This window comes from Magallana gigas, chromosome 7, assembly GCF_963853765.1.
Source record: "Magallana gigas chromosome 7, xbMagGiga1.1, whole genome shotgun sequence".
Lineage (NCBI taxonomy): Eukaryota > Metazoa > Mollusca > Bivalvia > Ostreida > Ostreidae > Magallana > Magallana gigas.
In genome coordinates, this window is record NC_088859.1 from 40,873,644 (window position 1) to 40,895,831 (window position 22,188).

Genomic DNA, 22,188 nt, shown 5'->3' on the forward strand with positions numbered 1-22,188 from the left:
ATGAAATGTGTTGTTAAAGCATACAAAATTAAACATGATTTTTAAAACCATTATAAATTTCTTTTCCAATTAGAGGCAAAAAAGAAAAAGAAATTCTAAGTTTAGAAAATACGCGTGATGCGCTCATCTGGCACAGGGCAAGGAGAGTCGTACATTATGGAAAGAGATGACATTCGAACTTTCCCACGCTTGGTAAAATGAGGGAAAAATTCTATATTAGTCATTGACGCGACGTAAAAACAAAGGTGACGTTTGTAACAAAACTGACCTTTAGTAAAAACGCTATATAATAGCATGTACTTCCTCCTTACATTGTAAAATATCCCATAGAAGGCTAATTTTATTTATTTTTTAACAAAATTATTTGTAAGATAATACAATATCGTAAACATATAAATTTACAAAATGACCTGTATTCAATCAAAGAATTGACAAGATGTCTTTAGTGGAGATCATGACATTGTACTCACACTATTAACCATCCAATATAAATTTTTAATGATTACAATCATTTAACCAGTTAAAATGATTGAAATAATATACCGGTATAAACAAATAAAATGCAACAAAAACAAGAAAACAAAACAAAACAAACAATTCTTATATACATGTTTAAAGATAGAGGAAATAAATCATTGTGCCAAGAAATTCAAAATTTAAATCAAATTAAAACATTTAAAATTCAGGTTTTACCAAGGATACTTTTTTTAAATTTGCTTTTCTCAGATTGGTCATTCATTTTAATATTTTAATAAACCTCGAGATCATTCATGGTCAGATGGGAGAGGATCATGTACATGTATTAATATTGACCGCAGCTTACGTCAATTTAGTACATTGTAGTTACTTCACAACAGTTAAATATTCATTTCGCATCGAAAATTCTGTAGGATCCACTGCAAAGAAAATAAAAATGCTTTAAAGCTTAATAAATGATCTATATATATAAATATATATGTATAGATATATATATATATATATATATATATATATATATATATATATATATATATATATATATATATATATAAATATATATATAAAATAGGTCATACAATTTACTTTCAAGGGCTTCCAACTTGGCTTGAGTCTCAAACATCTAATATTTTGATTTTTATTACCATAATGTTCTTGTTCCTGTATTGACTTTAACAATCCTAAAATGAATTTTTTAAAAAAAACCCATCAAATACAGTTGTACATGCTCTAATTCATCAAGGCAAAATATCAATACTATGCAAAGTTTAATCTTACGTACCTCTCCTAATGATGAGTATGTAAATGATTAATGCGATTGTGCTGAACACAAATATAGCTGCTACTACGGACAGACCAACAACAACTCCTGTATTAGAACTATCATTGCTGAAAAAAAAAATCCAGAAAAAAAATTAACACCAACACGTCAATTAGGAAGGGAAAGAAAGCGACAAAGGAGTGTGATACAGGATCCAAACTTAATTCTGTCAAACGGATCTTTCCTATTTTGCCTATTTTGAACGACTGATGCCATGTTTTACTAGACTGGGTATTATTTTATACAATGTTGATTTGGGACTTAAAAATAGAACAATTTTTTTGACTGATGAAAATATCGTGCGTTTCATTTTGTTTCTTTTTAATGACGGTGTCGTATTTATGTACATCTACAAAAGGTATCGGTATTTAGATATTTACCTTGTTTCTTTTTCATCCTTCGCGTTTCCATTGTAAAACAAAGTACAATAATCTTTACATTTTTGATTCTGACATTCAGTAGGGTTGATTGTATCAATTCTGCTTAAATTGAGTTTAGTTGATTGGCTAAAACTTCCAACCTGTTCCAAGGAAAAAAGCAAATATTTTTATCTGCCTATTGATATTTCAAATATCCTCTAATTAAAGTCAAATATTGGTCCATTGCTTGACATTTTACTATTTTATCCAGTTTCAATGATCACAATACTTCACTTACTTATCATTAAAATTTTTAGAGCCAAGTTTGTGAAGGTAACCAACCACTTGAAATCCTTTACTGACATTTTTTACATTTGAATCTTGCCACAAAGATATTTGAACAGCTTCATCTCAAAGTGACACAAATAATTCTAAAGATGGGAAGCGGTGTGGTGTACATGAAAAAGAGTGTAACATCGAGGTATGAATATGTAACCGCGATTGATTCCTATAGTACATACAGTATATCCAGTAATTTTTGCAAAGGTCTAATTTTCGCTTTTTTGCGATATCTTTTAAATCGAAAATTGTTGATTAAGCAGAAATTGTATTCTGTATCCTTTTCTATAAGAAACTTTTTAAATTGCAAAAAATGACCGACGCAAATTTTCGCAAATTTTGTGACACGCGAAAAAAACCCAGATATACGGTATAATATCAAATTGTAGCGTCAGTGACGTGCATCAGCTTTTATTCAGCGAATGCTAAAATACCTTAACGAATTCCAGCACCTTTGGATCAGTCTTCGATTTCTTTATCTGGTATATAACATGGCCAAGATTTCCGTCTCCGTTGTCATCAAAGATACTTGTTTGAACACCGTTCAGAGAGAGATTCTGTCGTTGAAAATACTCCCATACTCGTTTTGGGTTATCTCTATATTCGGAGCATATTGTTTTAGAATTTAGCCCACAAATATGACGAAAAGCGGAATACGCTCCATTTAACACTACCTTAGCAGCATGCAGGGCAAAAGGAGACCAAATGTCATAGTTGATGTCACTGGAATTATACCGGTCAAATACCTTTTCACATTGTTTATTGGAAGATTTGTCAAAACTTCCAGGAAAAAAGCATGCATTCTTTTTCTCAAGAAAAGACCGTGTCCAGGGATTTAAATAGTATTTTTCTGTTGATTTTGAATATATATAGCCCTTTAGATTATTTCCGCTCAGTGGTATTTCCAAGGATAATGATAAAGAATTCTCTAGTTTGGGATTGTTCTCAATTATCTCCGTTCTCGTGCCAAAGGCCTCACTTGCAATAAAAACAAATTCTTCAGCATCCATTGATCTTGTTATCACTTCGATAACCTCCGAGACGACGTGTGATTTAAGGAACAACAGGACTACTTTAGCATACGGGTTTCTTCTTAAATCGTCAAGAACCTTCGAGTATTTATTTTCTTGAACTATGATTTCGTTAGCTACACACACTTTCGATGACTTTGCCGCACGAATAATGTCATCGCGTCCACCTTCGCCATACGTGCCTTCACTAAAAAGTATTTGAATGTAGGTCAAGTCTAACTTTTTTGAGATGTCGACCATGGCCACAGCTTGATTTGTATCTGGAGTGGTTAATCTTAAAAAGTATTTGTATTCTTCTCTGTCGCTAAGAACTGCTGCTGTTGACCCGTAAGCTACTTGGACAATGTTGAATTCCTGCAATACCTCTGCTGCTGCCTGACTAATGCTGCTACCCAATTCAGCAACAACACCTAATACTCTGGAAGACACATCATGCACAACAGTCCCATTTGGTAGGGTTACACCATTGTTCATTATATTCAGTAGTTTTTTACTAGTGAGAACAGGTTGATTGCAACTATTCAATATGATAAAACCAATTGTAGAGTTTGGAAATACGTCTTTATTCTGGTTTATATCATCAACTGCGTAAGAAATGGCCTCTGTGCATTCCCATCCATTGGATTCTCTGATAACACCACAATGTAATGGATTTGAGAGATCTCCAGTGTTGACAGGAGCCATTCCAATGATAAAAAAATCCCCATTTTTAAAGTAAATGTCATTTTCGGTATTTTCTACTTTACAGGATTTACAGTTCCTTCCAAGAGAACACTGTGCCTTGTACATGTTTGGCCATTGTATTTCGTTGTTGTTGTCACTATAATCAACAAGTCTCCCAGTTAATACCTTCAATGAGTTCTCGCCATAGTCAGCTACCTTGGATATGTAAAGAGAAGATTCTGATATTAAAGATCATATATCAAAGCCTTTGATTTAATTAAACTACAAATAACTAAGTACACGGAAGTAGTATTTTATCAATTGCAATTCATATTAACTACTAGCATGTTTTATAATTTTCATGGCAGGGTTTCTAATAGCAAAGACAAAGAAAAGTTATTTATTGCCTCAAACAAAACAACACCTTTACAGTATGTCCAGGTATACTTTTGGGCATTTAAATCGGGTCACATGGAAATGTTAAAAACTTTGCTTTTAAATGTTGCTATTCGTTTGAACAGCATTATGTTTATTTCCCCCCCCCCCCCAAAAAAAAAAAAAACTCTTTCAATAAAAGGTTACAGGTATCTAATCCTAAGTTCCAAATGTGAAGATAAATATGAAAGACATGGAATTTTTTGATATTGAGAAAATATCGATCATTTGTAAATATATTTGATAACATCATTACAAATCAAACAAAACTTTTGAGAGCTAACCAAAAATCATACTTGCATGTTCACATGTAATTATTATGTTAAACGAGATGGAAATAAAATTGTATTTTTAAGACTTAACAAACCCTGAAGAAAAAAAACATAGTAATGGGGTACTTGATATTCCTCGATAGATACGGTTAAATCTGGTCAGCTTTGGATGAAGTCAATGATACTAATATCAAAGAAGATGGGTGAATTCATATTTTTTCTTATCGTTTGTTGAAATATTCAAAACTAAATAGTTAGAAATTGTGCTTTTGCAAACTTGTAATATAACATCATCTAGTATATTTGGTTGGGAAAAAAATAATTTGAAATTGTTTTTTTACGACAAAACCAAATGGGCATTTGTGCTATCTTGTTCCCCCATCTTCTTTCTAAATATAAATACTTACTGCTGTCTAGTATACTAGTACTTCTTTGCAAAATATTGAATACTGATTTTTAAGAGAAACTATGCCTTATGGTACAAAGTAAACTTTACCCCAACATACATATTCTCTCTCTCTCTCTCTCTCTCTCTCTCTCTCTCTCTCTCTCTCTCTCTCTCTTACCTTTTCTAAACAGAAATCTTCATTCTTATCAAGGCATCGCCGATACTGATAAACTTCATAGGCCGAAATATTTCCGTTCATTAGTACCTCGTTTTTCCCATTTAGAATAATACTGAAATTCTTTTCGAAGTGGAATGGTACATCCTGAAATATGACTTCACGTGAACTCTTCTTAAAAAGCATATTTTTATGTTTGTGCAGAGTTTCTCTCAATTCTGTACAGATTCCGTCACTACCTTTACACTTTTCCGAATGCAGCTCTTTGATTCCATTCACTTGAAGAAGAGCAGCAACGATTGCATATCCTTCAAATATATTTTCGTTTTCCGAAGTGCTCACTTCTTGTAACGTTGGCATCAAGCAGGTTTCTTGAAATGGATCACAAGAGATATATTTGCGAAGTACATTTAGTAGCCAATGATTGGTTACATATTCATCTAAAAATGAAGTTTTGTTCGAAAGAATACTATTCCAATGGTTAGAGAACTCTTTCACTTCAAGTACTGGTGGGCTAGTTACAAATGTTCCTTTCGATACACTATCATAATTTTTCAGCATAGATCGTTCCAATGCTATCGATTCTGAAAATACCATCATCAGTCGAAAAAATGATCCTTGTTTACGACCTTGGACAATACTAAGAAAGTCACTAGCAGTTGTGGTAGACACGAAAAATATGACACCCGTGATCTGGCTCTCGGCATTACTTAACAGATTGTCCAAAACGGTCTGTAGAGCACTGAAGTCGACAGTTATTCCAATTTCAATAGGAAACGATTTTGCTATACAAATACCCTCAAATTTAGCGGAACTTGAGAGTTCTTCGAAAGCTGTTCTTCCATAGGTTGTATTTTCATACACGACTGCAACATAATTCCATTCTAGTTGTTTCAAAAAGTGCTGCATAACCTACATGATATGATTTATGATAAACGTTAAAATTTTACTTATCAAACTTATATGGCAACTTGATAACTATAACTTTATGATAACTACAAAGTAAATTACAGTCCAATGTTCATTATTTACAAAGAAGTGTTATTAAACTGTTGCCACATTCTCACAAAGACATACACGTGATAGAATTGTGTTCACGTATGAATCAGCGATAAAAACATGGCGCTCTTAGATATGAACACAAACCGTTAAACTTTTTTTCAATGAATACTCTATACTGTCTGTATACAACTAAAACAATTGTCGGTAATGGAAAGTTTCTCATGTCATGTACATGTACCACTACATTGTATTATTATCACATGCTCATTTCAAAGTTCCTTGTTTGAAAATTGAGAAGTTTGGTTATTGGTAAATGGTTGCTAGTTGTCTACTTCAATCAACAAACCATCAGTTTACAAAAATTATGCATATGGTATTAATACGCAAGTGTAAATGCTTATTTATTTGTTGAATTCATGCTTTTATTTCGGCGTAAGAGAAATGGTCTAATATATGTGGCTACAATGTATTCGAAACAAAATTCTTGTTTGCTTTTGACATAATAATAATATTTTTGAAAATAATAATAATTCTAATAATTATCATTTCGACGGAAAAAGGGAGTTCCAACAGAATCCAAAGAATTAATTGAAACACAAGGGTTATCACCTTTGCAAATGGGGAACAATTATACACTTCATACAACGGATAAGCAATATAGTTTTGTTAGTTTCAATCAAAAAATAAATTGTTAAAAAAATCATTGTTAGTTGTTTTCACGATTTTTACAAGTACTCAAAACAAGAGGCTCATGGGCCACATCGCTCACCTGAGGAACAAATGGTATGATAAAATCAGCTTAATGGAGTCATAATACAAACTATCTGGACAATGTACAATAATACATGTAGATCCTGTATAAATAAAATTCATTTCCCCCCTGGATATTCTTATGTTTATAATCATTAGTCCCTTTTCTAACAGGATGATTTTATAGTCATATCATATGTTGAGTATTGCAGTTCTCAAAAAGATCCTTAACAATAGTTTATGTATGGGATATAAACCTACATCAAACTCTGAAACTTCTTGTGAGGCCAAAGAATTGTCCTGGGGCCAAAGTCTTGACAATTATAAAGAATCATCTGGCTGATTAGTTTCTGAGAAGAAGATTTTTAAAGATTTACTCTATTTATTCCTATGTTTAACTTCAAACCCCCCCCCCCCCATTGTGACCCCACCCTACCCCTGGGGGTCATGATTTTCACAACTTTGTATCTACACTACCTGAGGATGCTTCCACACTAGTTTCAGCTTTCCTGGTCTTATGGTTCATGAGAAGTAGATTTTTAAAGATTTATTCTGTATATTCCTATGTAAAATTTCGACCCCCCCCCATTGTGGTCCCACCCCTACCCCTGGGGGTCATGATTTTTACAACTTTGTATCTACACAAACTGAGGATGCTTTCACACAAGTTTCAGTTTTCCTGGCTGATTAGTTTCTGAGAAGAAGATTTTTAAAGATTTACTCTATATATTCCTATGTTAAACTTCGACCCCCCATTGTGGCCCCATCCTACCCCCAGGGGTCATGATTTTCACAACTTTGAATCTACACTACCCGAGGATGCTTTCACACAAGTGGCAGCTTTCCTGGTCTTACATTTCATGAGAAGAAGATTTTTGATGCTTTGTGCCAAGTTTGGTTGAAATTGGCCCAGTGGTTCTTGAGAAGATGTTGAAAATGTGAAAAGTTTACAGACAGATGGACAGACGGACAGACAGACGGACGACAGACAAAATGTGATCAGAATAGGTCACTTGAGCTTTCAGCTCAGGTGAGCTAAAAACGTTCAAAGAAGCCAATTTTAGGCATGTCTAAATTGAGTCAATCATATTTTTATACATGTATAAGCATGCTAAGAAAACATTTTTGGGAAAAGAAATTTTAGAGAGGGGGAAGAATGAGACAGAATAAAGTGAAAAATATTAGCTTTAAAAGCGTAACAGATAGGTCGTTAGGAGACCATTATGATTACCTACCACTGTAACCTAAAGCTTAGGAAGATTTATTAGGATAGGGATGATAAAATGGCCATATAGTCTTCTCCCTGTTTATTTCTTTCTGTTTGAAAACATATGTTGATGTGGTTTATTTTGATATATGTGGTTAATTTGAAGTTATTTGATATTAATTGTCAATCTTTTAATAGATTTTTTTTAACGATATAAAGGTTTTTTTGTAGATAATATTCCCTGAAGATTAACATCATCTTCTTTTGATCTGAGGCGTTTCTGTCAGTAAAAGTAGCTTAGATAAGGACTGAGGATCTGTAAATAGTTATATGAAACCGCTTTGTAAATAAGTTAAAAAAAAACTTGGAATATCCTAAGAGAATAAAAAAAAATTGCCAAAAAAAAGGTTTTGTGCTTTTTTTTCTCAACTTTCATTTAGTATAGCAGTAATTTTTGTAATGACGCTGAAGAATTAAAGATATTCTTTTCAAATAAGTAAACAATATTTCTAATGTTGCTAAATAGATTTTGTAACGAATTTATGGTGAAATTTAAACTGATGAAAACTGGAACCCGAAACTTTGCTTACTAGATAAATGGTCTGAGTAAATTAATATTCCGGCTGGTGGGTGGTTTCGATGACTACTAATTCTTTCATTGGGAAATAGCACAGAACCTTTTGTTATATATCCTATTCAAATAAAATAACAGGTTTGATTGTCACTTTAAAAAAATCGTAGAGCCGTAATAAAAAAAAAAACCTTGTAGATAATACTTGATATGTCAATAACGTATACTAAACATTCACCTTTGTCTGAATTGTATCGCTTGGTATTACTCTCACTATATTGGACAGTCTTTCATCATTTAAGTTTGAACTTGTCGCAGAGAAAAGAAACTGATAAAGCTGATACTCCTTTGATAAAGAACTTAGAAAAGCCGACGTTTCTTCAGCCTCTGAACTTGCTTCTGGGCCAAGTATACCTGAAAATCGATTGTAAAATCCGTTTTAAAATATTATAAAAGAACGCGACCACCTTAGTTCTGTAAATTTTCAAGGCTACTCAAATAAAAAGGCAGTAATTTTTTTTAAATATGTTTTGAATTTACTGTAAACCAACTTTTATTCGCGTGCGATAAATTTTTGCGAGGTTCGCGGGGACATCATTATCGAAAATATTTATCACTGCGAACCATTCGTTGTCGGTTGTTATAACAAGACTGGTATGGACAAGGCTTGGTCGCAAACATTAGTCGTCGCGAAGCAGTTCCTCGGATGTGAATCGCGAAATAAAGTCGTCCCGAATAAAAGTTGGTTTAAAGTATAATATTATATTTTTCTTAATTTACAGTTTTATAAGTAACTGCTTATCCATGTTTCTGTGCTTACAAACTACCCAAGATATTTTTCCACAACCATCAGGATTGTAAATATTGTGAACTATTTGCTGTTTAATTCTGTGCACATATTTTTTTTTATCTTTTGTTAGCATAATTATATTTTTTTTCTTAATATATATTTTTTTGGAATGACTGATTCTCTCTGTTTCTGTACGTACTAACAAACAACCCAATTTATTATATGACTGATTAATTCCTAGCTGTCTGATTGGCTGATATCCAACAATCTAGAAAAAAAAAACCAGAACGTTATATTCACCTGCACGTGACCTAGGAGGTCAATATAACGCATTTAACTAAAAATAGATCGTCCAATGAAAAATCGCGTTTCTCAATTTGTTTGGCAATGGCTTCAAACTAAAATGTGTGCTTGATATAACAGCCAATTTGATATGTTTGTATCAACTCGTCGCTGATTCAAATATTAAATAATTATTGCTGATTTTCAATCAATACGATGATTTAGCTACCATCGGAGTACAATATTCACCGAGCCCCCTCGCCGGCTCGGTGAATATTGTACTCCGAGAATAGCTAAATCATCGTATTGACCTAAAAAAAAAACCGCAATAATTGTATAATATTTTCTACAATTAGCAGAATTATAAACGTAAAACATTTGCTGTTCAATTATGTTTACAATTATTTTTTTTAATATGATGGCTTTCTTTGTTTATGAGGACATCAAATTAAATATTAAGTCTTCAATACCCTAATGCCATTCAGCATTTAACTATATCTCAGTAGTAAGTATTGCATATGCGAAAATGGACGTTAACTAATTACCTAATCAGAATTTGAAAAAACAAGAGATGTTTGGGAAACACTTATGCCCCCTCCCTTGGAAACGTCCACAAAGAAAATAAACGGAAACTGCAAATAACTGGAATTTCCAAGGGGTATAACTGTCGAAAATTGCTCTATCATACCCAAAATCAAACTTGACCTAGATATTATTTAGATAAACATGTATATCAAATTTCATATCAATACGTGCACCCTCTGCGAAGATGTCCAAGAGCCGTAACTCTGTCAAAATTTGCTTGATCGTACCCAATATAAACTTGACCTAGATATTATCATAATAAACCTGTATACCAAATTTCATTTCAATATGTTCATCCTCTGCGAAGAAAATGAGCGGAAACTGCATATAACTGGAATTTTTCTACGTCCAAGGGCCATAACTCTGTCGAAAATTGCTAGATCGTACCCAATATCGAACTTGACCTAGATATTATCATGATAAACCTGTATACCAAATTTCATTTCAATGTGTTCATCCTCTGCGAAGAAAATGAACGGAAATTGTTGGTAGACCGACCGACCGACAGCCCTACCAACAGACCGACCGACCGACAGACAGCAGCAAAGCAATATGCCCTCCCTTCTTCGAAGGGGCATAAAAACACATTTGTATTTGTAGTGTAATATATAATTTTCTTGCGTTTCCATCGTTACAGTACTGTTGGTGAAACATTTTAGTTATCCGAGTACACTTTGGTTGGAAAGTACTAGTATGTAAAATACAAGTACAAGTCTATTTTTTGCCTTTTTGGCTTTAACGTTAAAAGATTTATCTTCGTCAAAAACATTTGATCTTCGATTGGGCTTAAAACGAACCACTTAGATGGTGTATAGCCGATTACTTCCGAGTGCATGTATTTTGAGTAACTTAAACGGATCAAAACCGATAGAAAGATTATTTAAAAACGAATAAGTTTTTCCCTACAGTCTTAAAAATATAGAAATAGCAATCAGAACCATGATTTTGTCTATTACAAAGTTCATAACACAACGCAAGCAGCCTGAAATCGTTTAGAAAAATACATTGATGCAAATCCTCTTTAAAATGCCATGGTCACGATTCTGGTCAATTTTATTTTTTCCTTTTTTTTATTGTTTACAATGCTTTTGAAATGCATGTCTCGTGACCAACGAAAATTTGAGTATCAGTCAAAAAGTTACAAGAGCTACAGAGCTCACAAAGTGAGCATAGTCAAAATACTATACAATTATTGCTGTTTTTTTAGGTCAATACGATGATTTAGCTACCCGAGAAGTACAATATTCACCGCGCCTCCGGCACGGTGAATATTGTACTTCGAGGGTAATGCTCACTTTCATTGTTAAAATTAATATGTCAGAAGGGCAGAGCCACCAATCTTGGGGTCATGGGGTGATTTAAAAAACCTTTTGATAATGACTAAAACATGCATTTATATGCTGAAGTATTTCTCAATGGAGTGTAATTTCATTGTCAGTGTTTTGCTTTTCTTTCTATCCATTACAATATACATGTTATTTATCCCTGGTCAAATGAGGAAAAGATGCCTTTTGTGGGGTTTTTCTCATGCGTTTTACTTAATTCCGTGTTTTTTCTTGAAGCCTGTTTTAAGCGCTATAATTATTAAGCGCATGTGCTAGCGCTGATCTTTTTATAAGCGCCACCTAGTGATCATGCTGCCGAACTCTAAAAATAGCAAGATTAGCAAAAGAACGTAGAGTTGTGGGTTTATTTATTAAAACAAGAATAAATTACAAACTTAGCATTATCAGACCTTTCAGTTAAGTCTGAGGATGCATTGCCGATTATACAACTGATCGTGCCAAAAGATATTCCATGCTTCTATTATATAAGACGCATGTTGAGTGACCGTTGTGCGATGTAAACAAAGGATGGCCAGTGGTGCGGATAACGGAGTTTCAAAGCATGCGATCAGAGATATCGCCTTGTCTTGCTGCTATTTCAAAAGTTTACGTAGATAAATTTTAATTGAGACCCCGAAAGGCCAACAGATTTATCAACATGATGTTTTTAAAAATATCTGTTAACTTTGATCATTCATGCATTTTGTCGATTTTTAAAAAAGAAATTCAATGACATTTAGTCATAGTTTAAGGTCTTAATCGGTGAAAAGGTACGGTCAGTCTTGTTTTCACTCACTAAGTAAGTGTATTCAAAACTTGCCGTACACTGTATGCACGAACAAGGTTAGCATCCTGACTGTAGGGTAGGAGACAGGTGTTCAGCGATACAATGTATGAGTGCACACCTAGTGTTTATTAAATAGACTTTTAACTTTGCAGAGATCCCTTCCTGAATTTTATGGTCCCGTTGCAAACCACTGTCGATAAATATATCCTCTTAAATTTGAGAAATATATTTTTGTATGCAAAATTTGTATTTTTGTGTCCGTGGTTACAGACGATACCGAGGGACAGTCTGATGCAAGTTAGAAATTGACCAGTTTCATAACTTCGAAAATTCTATAACACACACTGTCTTATTCCTTCCCAGAAATCCAATGTACACAAGCGCAATCGAAGAAGATGGGGAAATAAGATGGCGCAACTGCCCATTTGGTTTAGTCGTAAAATACAACTTCAAAAGTATTAGATTTAATGATATTTTAATATTGCAGTATCTAATCATTTCTCATATGGGCATTTTATACGCCTTATTCACCTATCTCCATCTTCTTTCATCACAACTTTAATTAGGCAGTCCGTGGGCCGACTGATCAGTTAATATACATGTACGTTACAAACTCCTCTCCTCAAATTGATTGAAATGGTATGGTCAGGTTCTCCTGCATGTTATGCATTTTTATGAAATCTTTTTATTTACTTTCTGTATAATTATGATTTTAAAATATTAACAATTGACATTAAAAAAAAAAAGATTAGCGATGAGGCTGGCTTAGCGCTTTCCAGTACTTTGAGTACTTTGATTCATACTGACCTACGATTGGGAGAGACGATGAATTAGCGTGGTTTTCAAAAGCCTTCTGGACAAAATTCACAGTGTGGTACACTGCTCTTCCTGGTATGTCACACGTGGAAAACGCCTCGATACCTGTAACACCCAAATCCTTTTACTTTGTTAAAAGCAGCTTAGCCTGAGAAAAAAAGTGGTGCATTGTGCGTCAATTGTGAAATCTATAAAAAACAAACTTAATTTTAAAAATACTACGGTCTCGTAATTATCAAATGCAAGACATACATGATTAGTTTCCAAAATTGGAAATATTTTTTAATATCAGAATATTCAAATATTAATTTTTATTAAAATAATATTATTATAACAGTATTGAAATAATATTATAGACTATAATATATAGAGATATTTTCATTCATTTTTATTTATATAAGCTGGTACAAATGTATCTCAATGTTCATACTTTTGCATTAAATTTTTTAGGATAAAAATCGTCTTGTCTTTTTTATACATGTATACTACTTATAAATGAACCAAAAACATCTAAGATTAAAGGAATCGGATAAACGACTAAAAAACGAATTTGTTGCCATTATTCTTTTCGTGATTTTTCATTCAGATTACGGTTTTTTAGTTAAATAGATCCTAGCACAATTATACTATCAATTGCTTTTTTGGCTCGTTGTTCCAAATACTTACCTATGTTAATCCCAGGTATGTAGTTAGCTGCATTCAACTTCTTTAAGGTCCATTTTACTGCTTCGTAGTCTCTAACAGACGCTGTATCTACTGTGTTGGAGCAAGCACCATCCTTTAGGTTGAAGATTTTGAATAGTCCACCAATTATTATATCTCCCTCTAATTTAGTTGTTTCTTCAGCAACGCAGAGTGTAAATATGTGTATCCAAATCAACACGGAATCCGGATATTTCATTTTGATTGAATAAACCTTAGAGAAACAAGAAAATTCTCTTAGCGTCCCACTCTTATACAATATTGAAACAATTTCGACTGTAATGGCAACTCGTATCAATTTGTTACTGTTAACGTACAGTCCTTAAATTTTCCGTTATTCTAGGAACAAAATTTTACCGTCTCTCCTCCTTATCATGTGTTCCACGGATATATCATAGCACACTACATTTCAGCATTGTCTAAACTTTGCAGAAGGGAGTGCATTGGCGTGGTTTAAATGGACCTTAGATTTTAGATCAAAATCTTAATTTTTATTTTTGATGTTTAAATTTGAATACTTGTGCAATTTGAATAATTGGCAAAAACTTGAATGTTAGAAGTCAATTAGTTACAAGCAAGATAATAAGTCGAAAATCAATGTTATGTAAACAAAGCTCGAGTCTCATATTTGTTTATGAATAATGCAAAGTACAGAAATTACAATTTCTTTGAAAAAATGACTCGTGCCAAACAAGATAAACTGATCGAATGTGTTCATGAACAATATTATAACAAAATCAAATTGAAAAATTATACAAATACCACATACATGTTAACAATTACAAGACTTAAAGGGGCATGGTCACGATTTTGGTCAAAACTTATTTTGTCGATTTTAATGTTTAAAATGCTTCAGTAAGGCATTTTTAATAAGCAACCAAATTTTGAGTGTCATCTGATGAGTTATAAGCGAGTTACAGAGCTTACAATTCTTCGCTATGTAAACAATTACGTTTGTTTACATTTTGAATGTTGAAGTGAAAATTCCAGTTTTAGACCTTAAATAAATGTGTTAATTGTTAGGAACTGTTAACTTATGCTTAAAATGAATAATAAGATAGATAAACCAGCTTTAAAAAGATTTTTTAATGGTACATGTATATTGAACCTATGTAAACAAAAACAGGGCACGAGCCTTGTTTACATGACTAAGAATTGTAAGCCCTGTATCTTGCTTGAAACTCAACGACTGGCACCCAAATTTCATTTGATCATTAGAAATGCATTCTTAAAACATTGAAAATAATAAAAACAGAAAAATAAAATTTGATCAAAATCGTGACCATGTCCCTTTAAGCTTTGTTAACATAACAAAGAATTTCAAACTCTTTTTCGGCATCGGGTGCCATAACACTGCAGGCCTTTCCTGTCACCTCAGGGCAAATATTCTGGTATGTCGCCCTCGAAGCCATGTAATATATGTATAATATTCCATTATAATAATAACTGTCACGTGATCAACAAAAGTCACATGATCAACGTCCCGTCTCAACTTAAACAATTAGATTCCAATTACTTTAACCCCCAAAATACAAATTAAATTCTTGTATGAATTTCAGAAATATCTAAAAAAAAAAAAAAAAAAAAAAAAGAGAGAGAGAAACCTCGCATCTTCTTGAATAATGACATTACAAGCTAAGGAAAAAATAAACAAACACAGTAAAACCCCACTTTTAAGTGTAAAACAAAGCTTTCAATCTTTAGAATTTAATCAAAATCATCGTTCCAAGGAAAGGTAAATTCGTTGATAATATTCCAATCAATAAAATACCATATTGCACTTCAAAGAACACTCCAATGAACATTATATTTCATGGATTAGCCTTAACATTTAAATCCACAAAATCCACATATTTCTATCTGTTTACTTATTGGCTATACCGAACCATTTTCCTTCTAGTTACTGTATAAGATATATTAATTTTGGCCTTTGTTTCATAAATATGTAAACTATGTTCCTAGTAAAACTGTCACGTGTCTGGTTTACAGAATGCTTTGGTGATTGCTGCATTATTTGTATCTGAAAAAATATTACTTCTTTCCACCTCTCTCTCTCTCTCTCTCTCTCACACACACACACACACACACACACACACACATTGCATTTTCATGGGGGATATAACCCTCGTAGCGCCCTCTCTGGATCTGCCACTGGAGACGCATTATTAGGAATAAGTTCTTACTTTTATCAATATACCGTTTAAATCATTTTTGTTTGTTTTGACCGTTTAAAAACCCATGCATTGGTCATGCGATTTTACGCATGCGCAGGCGCAAAACAGTCGACAGCTCGACGGTGCGATAAAGCAATGACGATGGAGCGATAGAGAACTAACCACGACACGATAGAGCATCGTGTCATTGTATCGCACTATCGCTTCAACGCTCTTGTTAATCGCTATCATACAATCGCGTCATCGCGCTTTCGCTTCATCGTGTCATCGCACCATCGTCATCACATTGTCGCATCATTGTCATCGCGCTATCGCAACATCGCTTCAAGATCATCGCATCATCGTCATTGCATTATCTTATCATTGCACTATAGATGCAAACCGCAATGGTGCAATGATGCGATAATAGACTACATGATCATCTCCGGATTCCATACGATTGAGAGAGTAACTGTTATTCTTATCCTCACTTAGCGGGGATGGCAGAAGGGGGGACTATAGTTTTCAGCGCTGTCTCTCAGTCATTCTGTCCCAACTTTTTTCCTTATGGTATGGCAAAGATTCAATACCTACTGCGTATCTTCATAATGAAAAGCGACTGGTGAAATCTTTAAATCTCTTTAAAATCAACAGGTGAATAAAAAATTCTAAACGACTTGATGTTTACTGACCGGGTTCGTCCTAAAAAATATCACAGAATTTTAGCACATGAAACGACGACTGGTGTCGCCGCCCGGTTGAGGACATACAGTCAAGGGACATAATTATTCGCCACCTGTGCGCAAATAGCTTTCATGTATATTGCTTGTGCATTATTAATTCATAACAGATACATGATATAACCCAGACACTCTCCACAGACATTCTGAACGAAATATCACTGTATACTCGGGGTTTTTTTGTGTTGTTTTTTGGGGGTTTTTTGTTTGTTTAACAGTTTAACCTGATCCCACTGTATTATTCGCCTCAGATGACCTTTTAAAAGACATTCTTACGAACTCCATATTGAAGAAAGACTAAAGTAAGACTGCGACTGTCTATCGGCGAGTGAATTAAGCACACTTTTCTGCAAGTCTTATTTACAGTTCATCACGAGGCATGCACACTTTTTGGCACAGCCAAAATTTTTCTGAACTACCATGGAGTTTACCCCCCCCCCCCCCCCCCACTTTTTGGAAACATGTATACAACTACCACCCCCCCCCCCCCTTTCCCACGGATTAGGATTTTAGTGATTTTTGGAGCTTCCAGTTGTTTTTATGTTAAAGAATATGGGAGTTGTTGAGTATATCAGCAAGATCCTTCCGGGTTGCAACTAAGATGAAGATTGAGGAATTTGGTACCTTTTTTTTTCATTGACGAGTTTGATTCAAACAAACATTAAAATATTTAAGGAATTCGTTCAGAAAATGCCATTGACTTACCTCTTTTTACAACTTTTATGAATCTTTTGACTGCGGGTGTTGTGTTCCTTTTAAATTTCTTGTTCAATGGGCTTACTATTTGCACCAGTCTGTCGTTACGCTTGATTAACATTGGGAACAGTAACTCATGCAAACAAAATGTAGCGGGTATCAGATTCGGAGTTTTTAACACATAGTTATTTCAAGCTGTTTATTTCATTTTGCCACGTTGGAAAAGTTCAAAATGTGTAAAAACAAGCCCTTTTAGGAAATGCAGCTATGTAAAGGGTTCATAGAAAGACGGTTAACTAAAGCAAGATAATAACTAAAGAGTATTTTTTTTAATGGCATAATTTTTACAGTTTTTGTGTCAGATTAAGCCCCCGATCGCGAGTGGTGTTTATTAATTTGGCTGTTAAATTTCCTTGCTGTTACTTGTTAAGGGGGTTGAAAATGGGAAGAGTCTAAGTGGTGACAAACATTTAAGCATTGAATAATCATTTTTTTTAAAGATACAGTCTCATAACTGCAGTGGTGTGTGCATACAACTTGAGTAACGCGCGTTAACTGCAGTTATGACACTGTATCTTCCAAATAATAATGATTTAATGCTTATATTTACTTTTTTAACTTCTTGTCTTGTCCACAAATGTGATATATACCTTAAAATTCCTATTTTATCCTAAGGGTAAGTTCATATAATGGAAGAGCCACTGTAACAACCACAAGCGTGAACTTTGATTTTCGCTTGTTGCAGTTTACAGCGTTTAACGTTTGTAATGTCATAATACAACCTTGAGTACCTTGTGTGTGTTACAGTGTTATAACTGCCGTAGCTTTCAACATACTTTACAAGCAAAAGATATATGGAATGTAAATACATATACATATTGCTGCCCGTCATCTGGGTCTTAAGTCGTGCCATGGCAATTTGGTTAACACGATATTCAGTTTCTCCTTAGAAATCAATCCAATCATTTTTGTTCTGCAGAAATTGTCTTCGTTTGCTACCTTGATGAAATACTAAGTCATTATGAAGCATCTCTACCCTAGATATTTTGATTATATTTCTTGCATGTAATTATACTACTATATCAATTATTTAAAGTTAAAAAAAAATATTTTCCATTCCGATTTTATAGGGGGTCATCTCGAAAGTAAAAGCTTTTTATAATGGGGCCCTATGGGAATTTGTTAAAAAAGTTTCTTCTCATATTTTTTGTGTTTCTGTCCTAGGGATATATTTTTCTTTCAAATATATTTAAACTATCGTAAAAAAGTCACCAAGTGGTGAAAATGAAAAAAAAATGTTTACCTCGTTGTTTTGTTCAGAGATAATATCCAACTGATACTTTGGCTGTGCAATATATGTTATATGTTTTAATAAGTTGCATGATACAAGGGTGCTAATCTACGTCATCACCGGGATGACGTAAACATACACAGTCAGCCATTTTCTCTCGGTTCGAATAAGAGGTAAGGTTGTTTTGTACCCAGAGACTAAATACTTATTAAATACACCACTCTTACGGAATTACATTAGACCCACTCTATTATGCTAAAACTGTATAACTTTCCAAACTGCAGTCATTTCTGAAAACACCTCGCATTTATCCAAATGTATGCCGAGGTAACGTTAACGCACTTGCACTATCGTACATTCAATTCACATATTATATGCATGTTTTACTAATTATAAAACAAATATTTTAACAAAACTTATTATTAGCGGTCTTTTAGCCATTAATGAATTCATCTAGTCAATTTCAATCTAAAATTTGATATTGTTGACACTATTTGATGCTATTACTAATATCTTGATAACGTTAACACATCCATTTTTCAATGATAACGTTCACACTTTACTTATAATAACGTGTTTTCTTATTTTATCAATATAATTATATACTTTTTATTTATAGGTGAAGATGGTTAAACGTAAAAGTCGATTGTGGCTAAATCACCCAAGATCAATGGCTGCAAATATAAATTCTAAAAACAAACATATAGTAGAAAATATACCGGTATGTACTAGTGATTCGCCACACAAAAACAATACTCTGATTTTGCGACGAAAGATAAAAGGGACACCTTCTAAGTCGCCTCCTTGTAAAGTATTCAAGCAGCGTTCAACACCATCAAAATCTCCATTTATCAAAAGCGTACCATTCAACAACTTCCAACCACAGTCTAAATGCAATGTTGTTGATCGGGAATAAACCCTTCTGTACCAACTCAAAAAAAAAAAGAACAAATCTTCTTTCAAGACCATGACCTTTGAGTTGTTGTAAAACTTTTAAAATCATTGCATGAATATCAGCAGTGTCCACCGAGTCTGAAATACACGTATTGCCTACACGTATTATATAAGGAATAAGGAATCATTCTTTGAGTATTATGAGGTGATAATTTGGTCGGGGCGTGATCAAATAAAGCGCTGCCCGAAAGGCTTTATGATAGATTTGATCACGCACTGACCGAAGTTATCACCTCATAATATTCAAGGAATGATTCCTTCTTACTTATATTTATATAATTTTAAACCATCGTACGATTAAATGTTTAAATATGAATAAGCAAACCCCGCTGGCGCGCCTCAATTTGGCTTTATGAGTTATATAGTACAAAATCGATACGTAGTGTTATCACAGGCATAGACACTGGAAAATGTAAATATACCAGTTTCGTCAGAAAAAGTCTGAAAAAATGTTTGAATTGTTTTCAAACCACTCAAGCAGAGCACGCCTACTCTTAGAAGGCCCTGTGCATTTTACTCCAATGCTTTCACTTTCTATTTGGTTGTTTTGACACTTCAAAACTTTATCAGACGACCCGGGAGATTCTTGATCAAAATCGTTTTAATTATTTTAATTTATTTAATAACTTTACAAGGAGGTGACTTAGAAGGTGTCCCTTTTATCTTTCGTCGCAAAATCAAGAGTATTGTTTTTGTGTGGCGAATCACTAGTACATACCGGTATATTTTCTACTATATGTTTGTTTTTAGAATTTATTTTTGCAGCCGTTGATCTTGGGCGATTTAGCAACAATCGACTTTTATGTTTAACCATCTTCACCTATAAATAAAAAGTATATAATTATAAGATTGATAAAATAAGAAAACACGTTATTATAAGTAAAGTGTGAACGTTATCATTGAAAAATGGATGTGTTAACGTTATCAAGATATTAGTAATAGCATCAAATAGTGTCAACAATATCAAATTTTAGATTGAAATTGACTAGATGAATTCATTAATGGCTAAAAGACCGCTAATAATAAGTTTTGTTAAAAATATGTTTTATTATTTGTAAAACATGCATATAATATGTGAATTGAATGTACGATAGTGCAAGTGCGTTAACGTTACCTCGGCATACATTTGGATAAATGCGAGGTGTTTTCAGAAATGACTGCAGTTTGGAAAGTTATACAGTTTTAGCATAATAGAGTGGGTCTAATGTAATTCCGTAAGAGTGGTGTATTTAATAAGTATTTAGTCTCTGGGTACAAAACAACCTTACCTCTTATTCGAACCGAGAGAAAATGGCTGACTGTGTATGTTTACGTCATCCCGGTGATGACGTAGATTAGCACCCTTGTGATATGGAAGTTAAGGAGACTAGACGGTAATTTGAAGCTAGGTGTGTCTCTCTCTCTCCTTTCTAAATATGGGGACAATAGATGCTTCTCTCCAGTCGTCTGGCACTTTTCCAATATCAAGTTGGAATACGTAGTTTTGTCATTACTGGTGCGAGTTCAGAAGCAAAGTCGTTTAGAAGTTTGGTTAGGACTGCATCTGGTCCTGCAGCTATCTGTACATTCGGGTTCTTTGGTAGCTTACACGCGCCTTTTCTTCCTATGCGAATGTTGCATATAGTTGTGTGTGTGCTTTCTCCTTTGGGTGACATAATAATTATCATACTCAGTACACATATTCCTTGGTACTAGTTATTTGAAGAGGCCAGGTCGTATTATATCTATCCAATATATTTAGATTAAATTTCCTGTATCCAGTTTCACTTCTTTATCTAATATTTTAGGATAAAAAAAAATTTACTACCCCGATTCCCTATGGGGTTGTCTCAAAAGTTAACATTTTTTACTATGGGACATTATTGGAATTTTGTTTATAAAGGCACAGATTTCCCTTCATTTTCTGTATTTTGGCCCTGGAAATTTTTTTTCTTTTAAATATATGGCAACTATTGTAAAGAAAATCACCAAATGGTTAAATTATTTTAAAAAATGTTTACAACCTACATTGTAGTTTGATCCAGGGGTTATATCAAAGTTCATTTCCCCCATAACTTGGCATATTGCGATATATCTTCAATTTGGCTTAGAATTATATTATATTTTTAAATGCTTATATGTTTATTTTAATACCCTGTTAATGAACTCTTAGTTAAAAAATACATTCCCATCACGAATGAATGAGCGAGACAGTCATAGTCTGTTCTTCTGGTTTATGCATAGTTTACAATACCGGGTAATGATGACACGTTTACAAGCGCCATTATAGCATTTTATCATAAAATTACAATTTCTCAACTTATAAACATTACAATTACAAACACAATACAAAATAAAGTTATAACTTTGCACCTGTAGGGTTGCATAAAAAATAAAAAGATGCGCAAAGGCATGCGCACTCGAACTGTACTTGTCCTCGTTAAGGTCAGACGACACACGTTCTTCGAGCATGATAATCATTAAATTTTTAAATCAGTCTGATAATCTACGGAATAAAATTATTATGTACCGGGTATTATCATTTTCAAAATGAATAATTTTTTTAAAAATAAATATATATAAGCCAAAAACTGATAAT

The 22,188-nt window shown here is 33.5% G+C and overlaps 1 protein-coding gene across 6 annotated transcripts; it reads right to left on the reverse strand.

The window, feature by feature from the left end:
- Positions 1-327: 327 nt before the first annotated feature.
- On the reverse strand, positions 328-17,478 carry LOC105329806 (uncharacterized). Of its 6 annotated transcripts, none has more exons than XM_066067335.1 (10): positions 17,375-17,478; positions 13,741-13,990; positions 13,066-13,179; positions 8,728-8,903; positions 4,963-5,871; positions 2,430-3,905; positions 1,678-1,817; positions 1,259-1,365; positions 1,122-1,157; positions 328-896 (listed from the first exon to the last, which is right to left on the reverse strand). In XM_066067335.1, exons 2-10 carry the CDS (start codon positions 13,973-13,975, stop codon positions 844-846), a joined length of 3,246 nt encoding a protein of 1,081 aa, XP_065923407.1. In that variant the 5' UTR covers positions 13,976-13,990; positions 17,375-17,478; the 3' UTR covers positions 328-843. The 6 variants fall into 6 exon arrangements, with proteins under 6 accessions (XP_065923407.1, XP_065923406.1, XP_034314814.2 ...); XM_066067334.1 differs by having other exon boundaries at positions 1,063-1,157; XM_034458923.2 differs by having other exon boundaries at positions 1,056-1,157.
- Between the last annotated feature and the right edge of the window lie 4,710 nt (positions 17,479-22,188).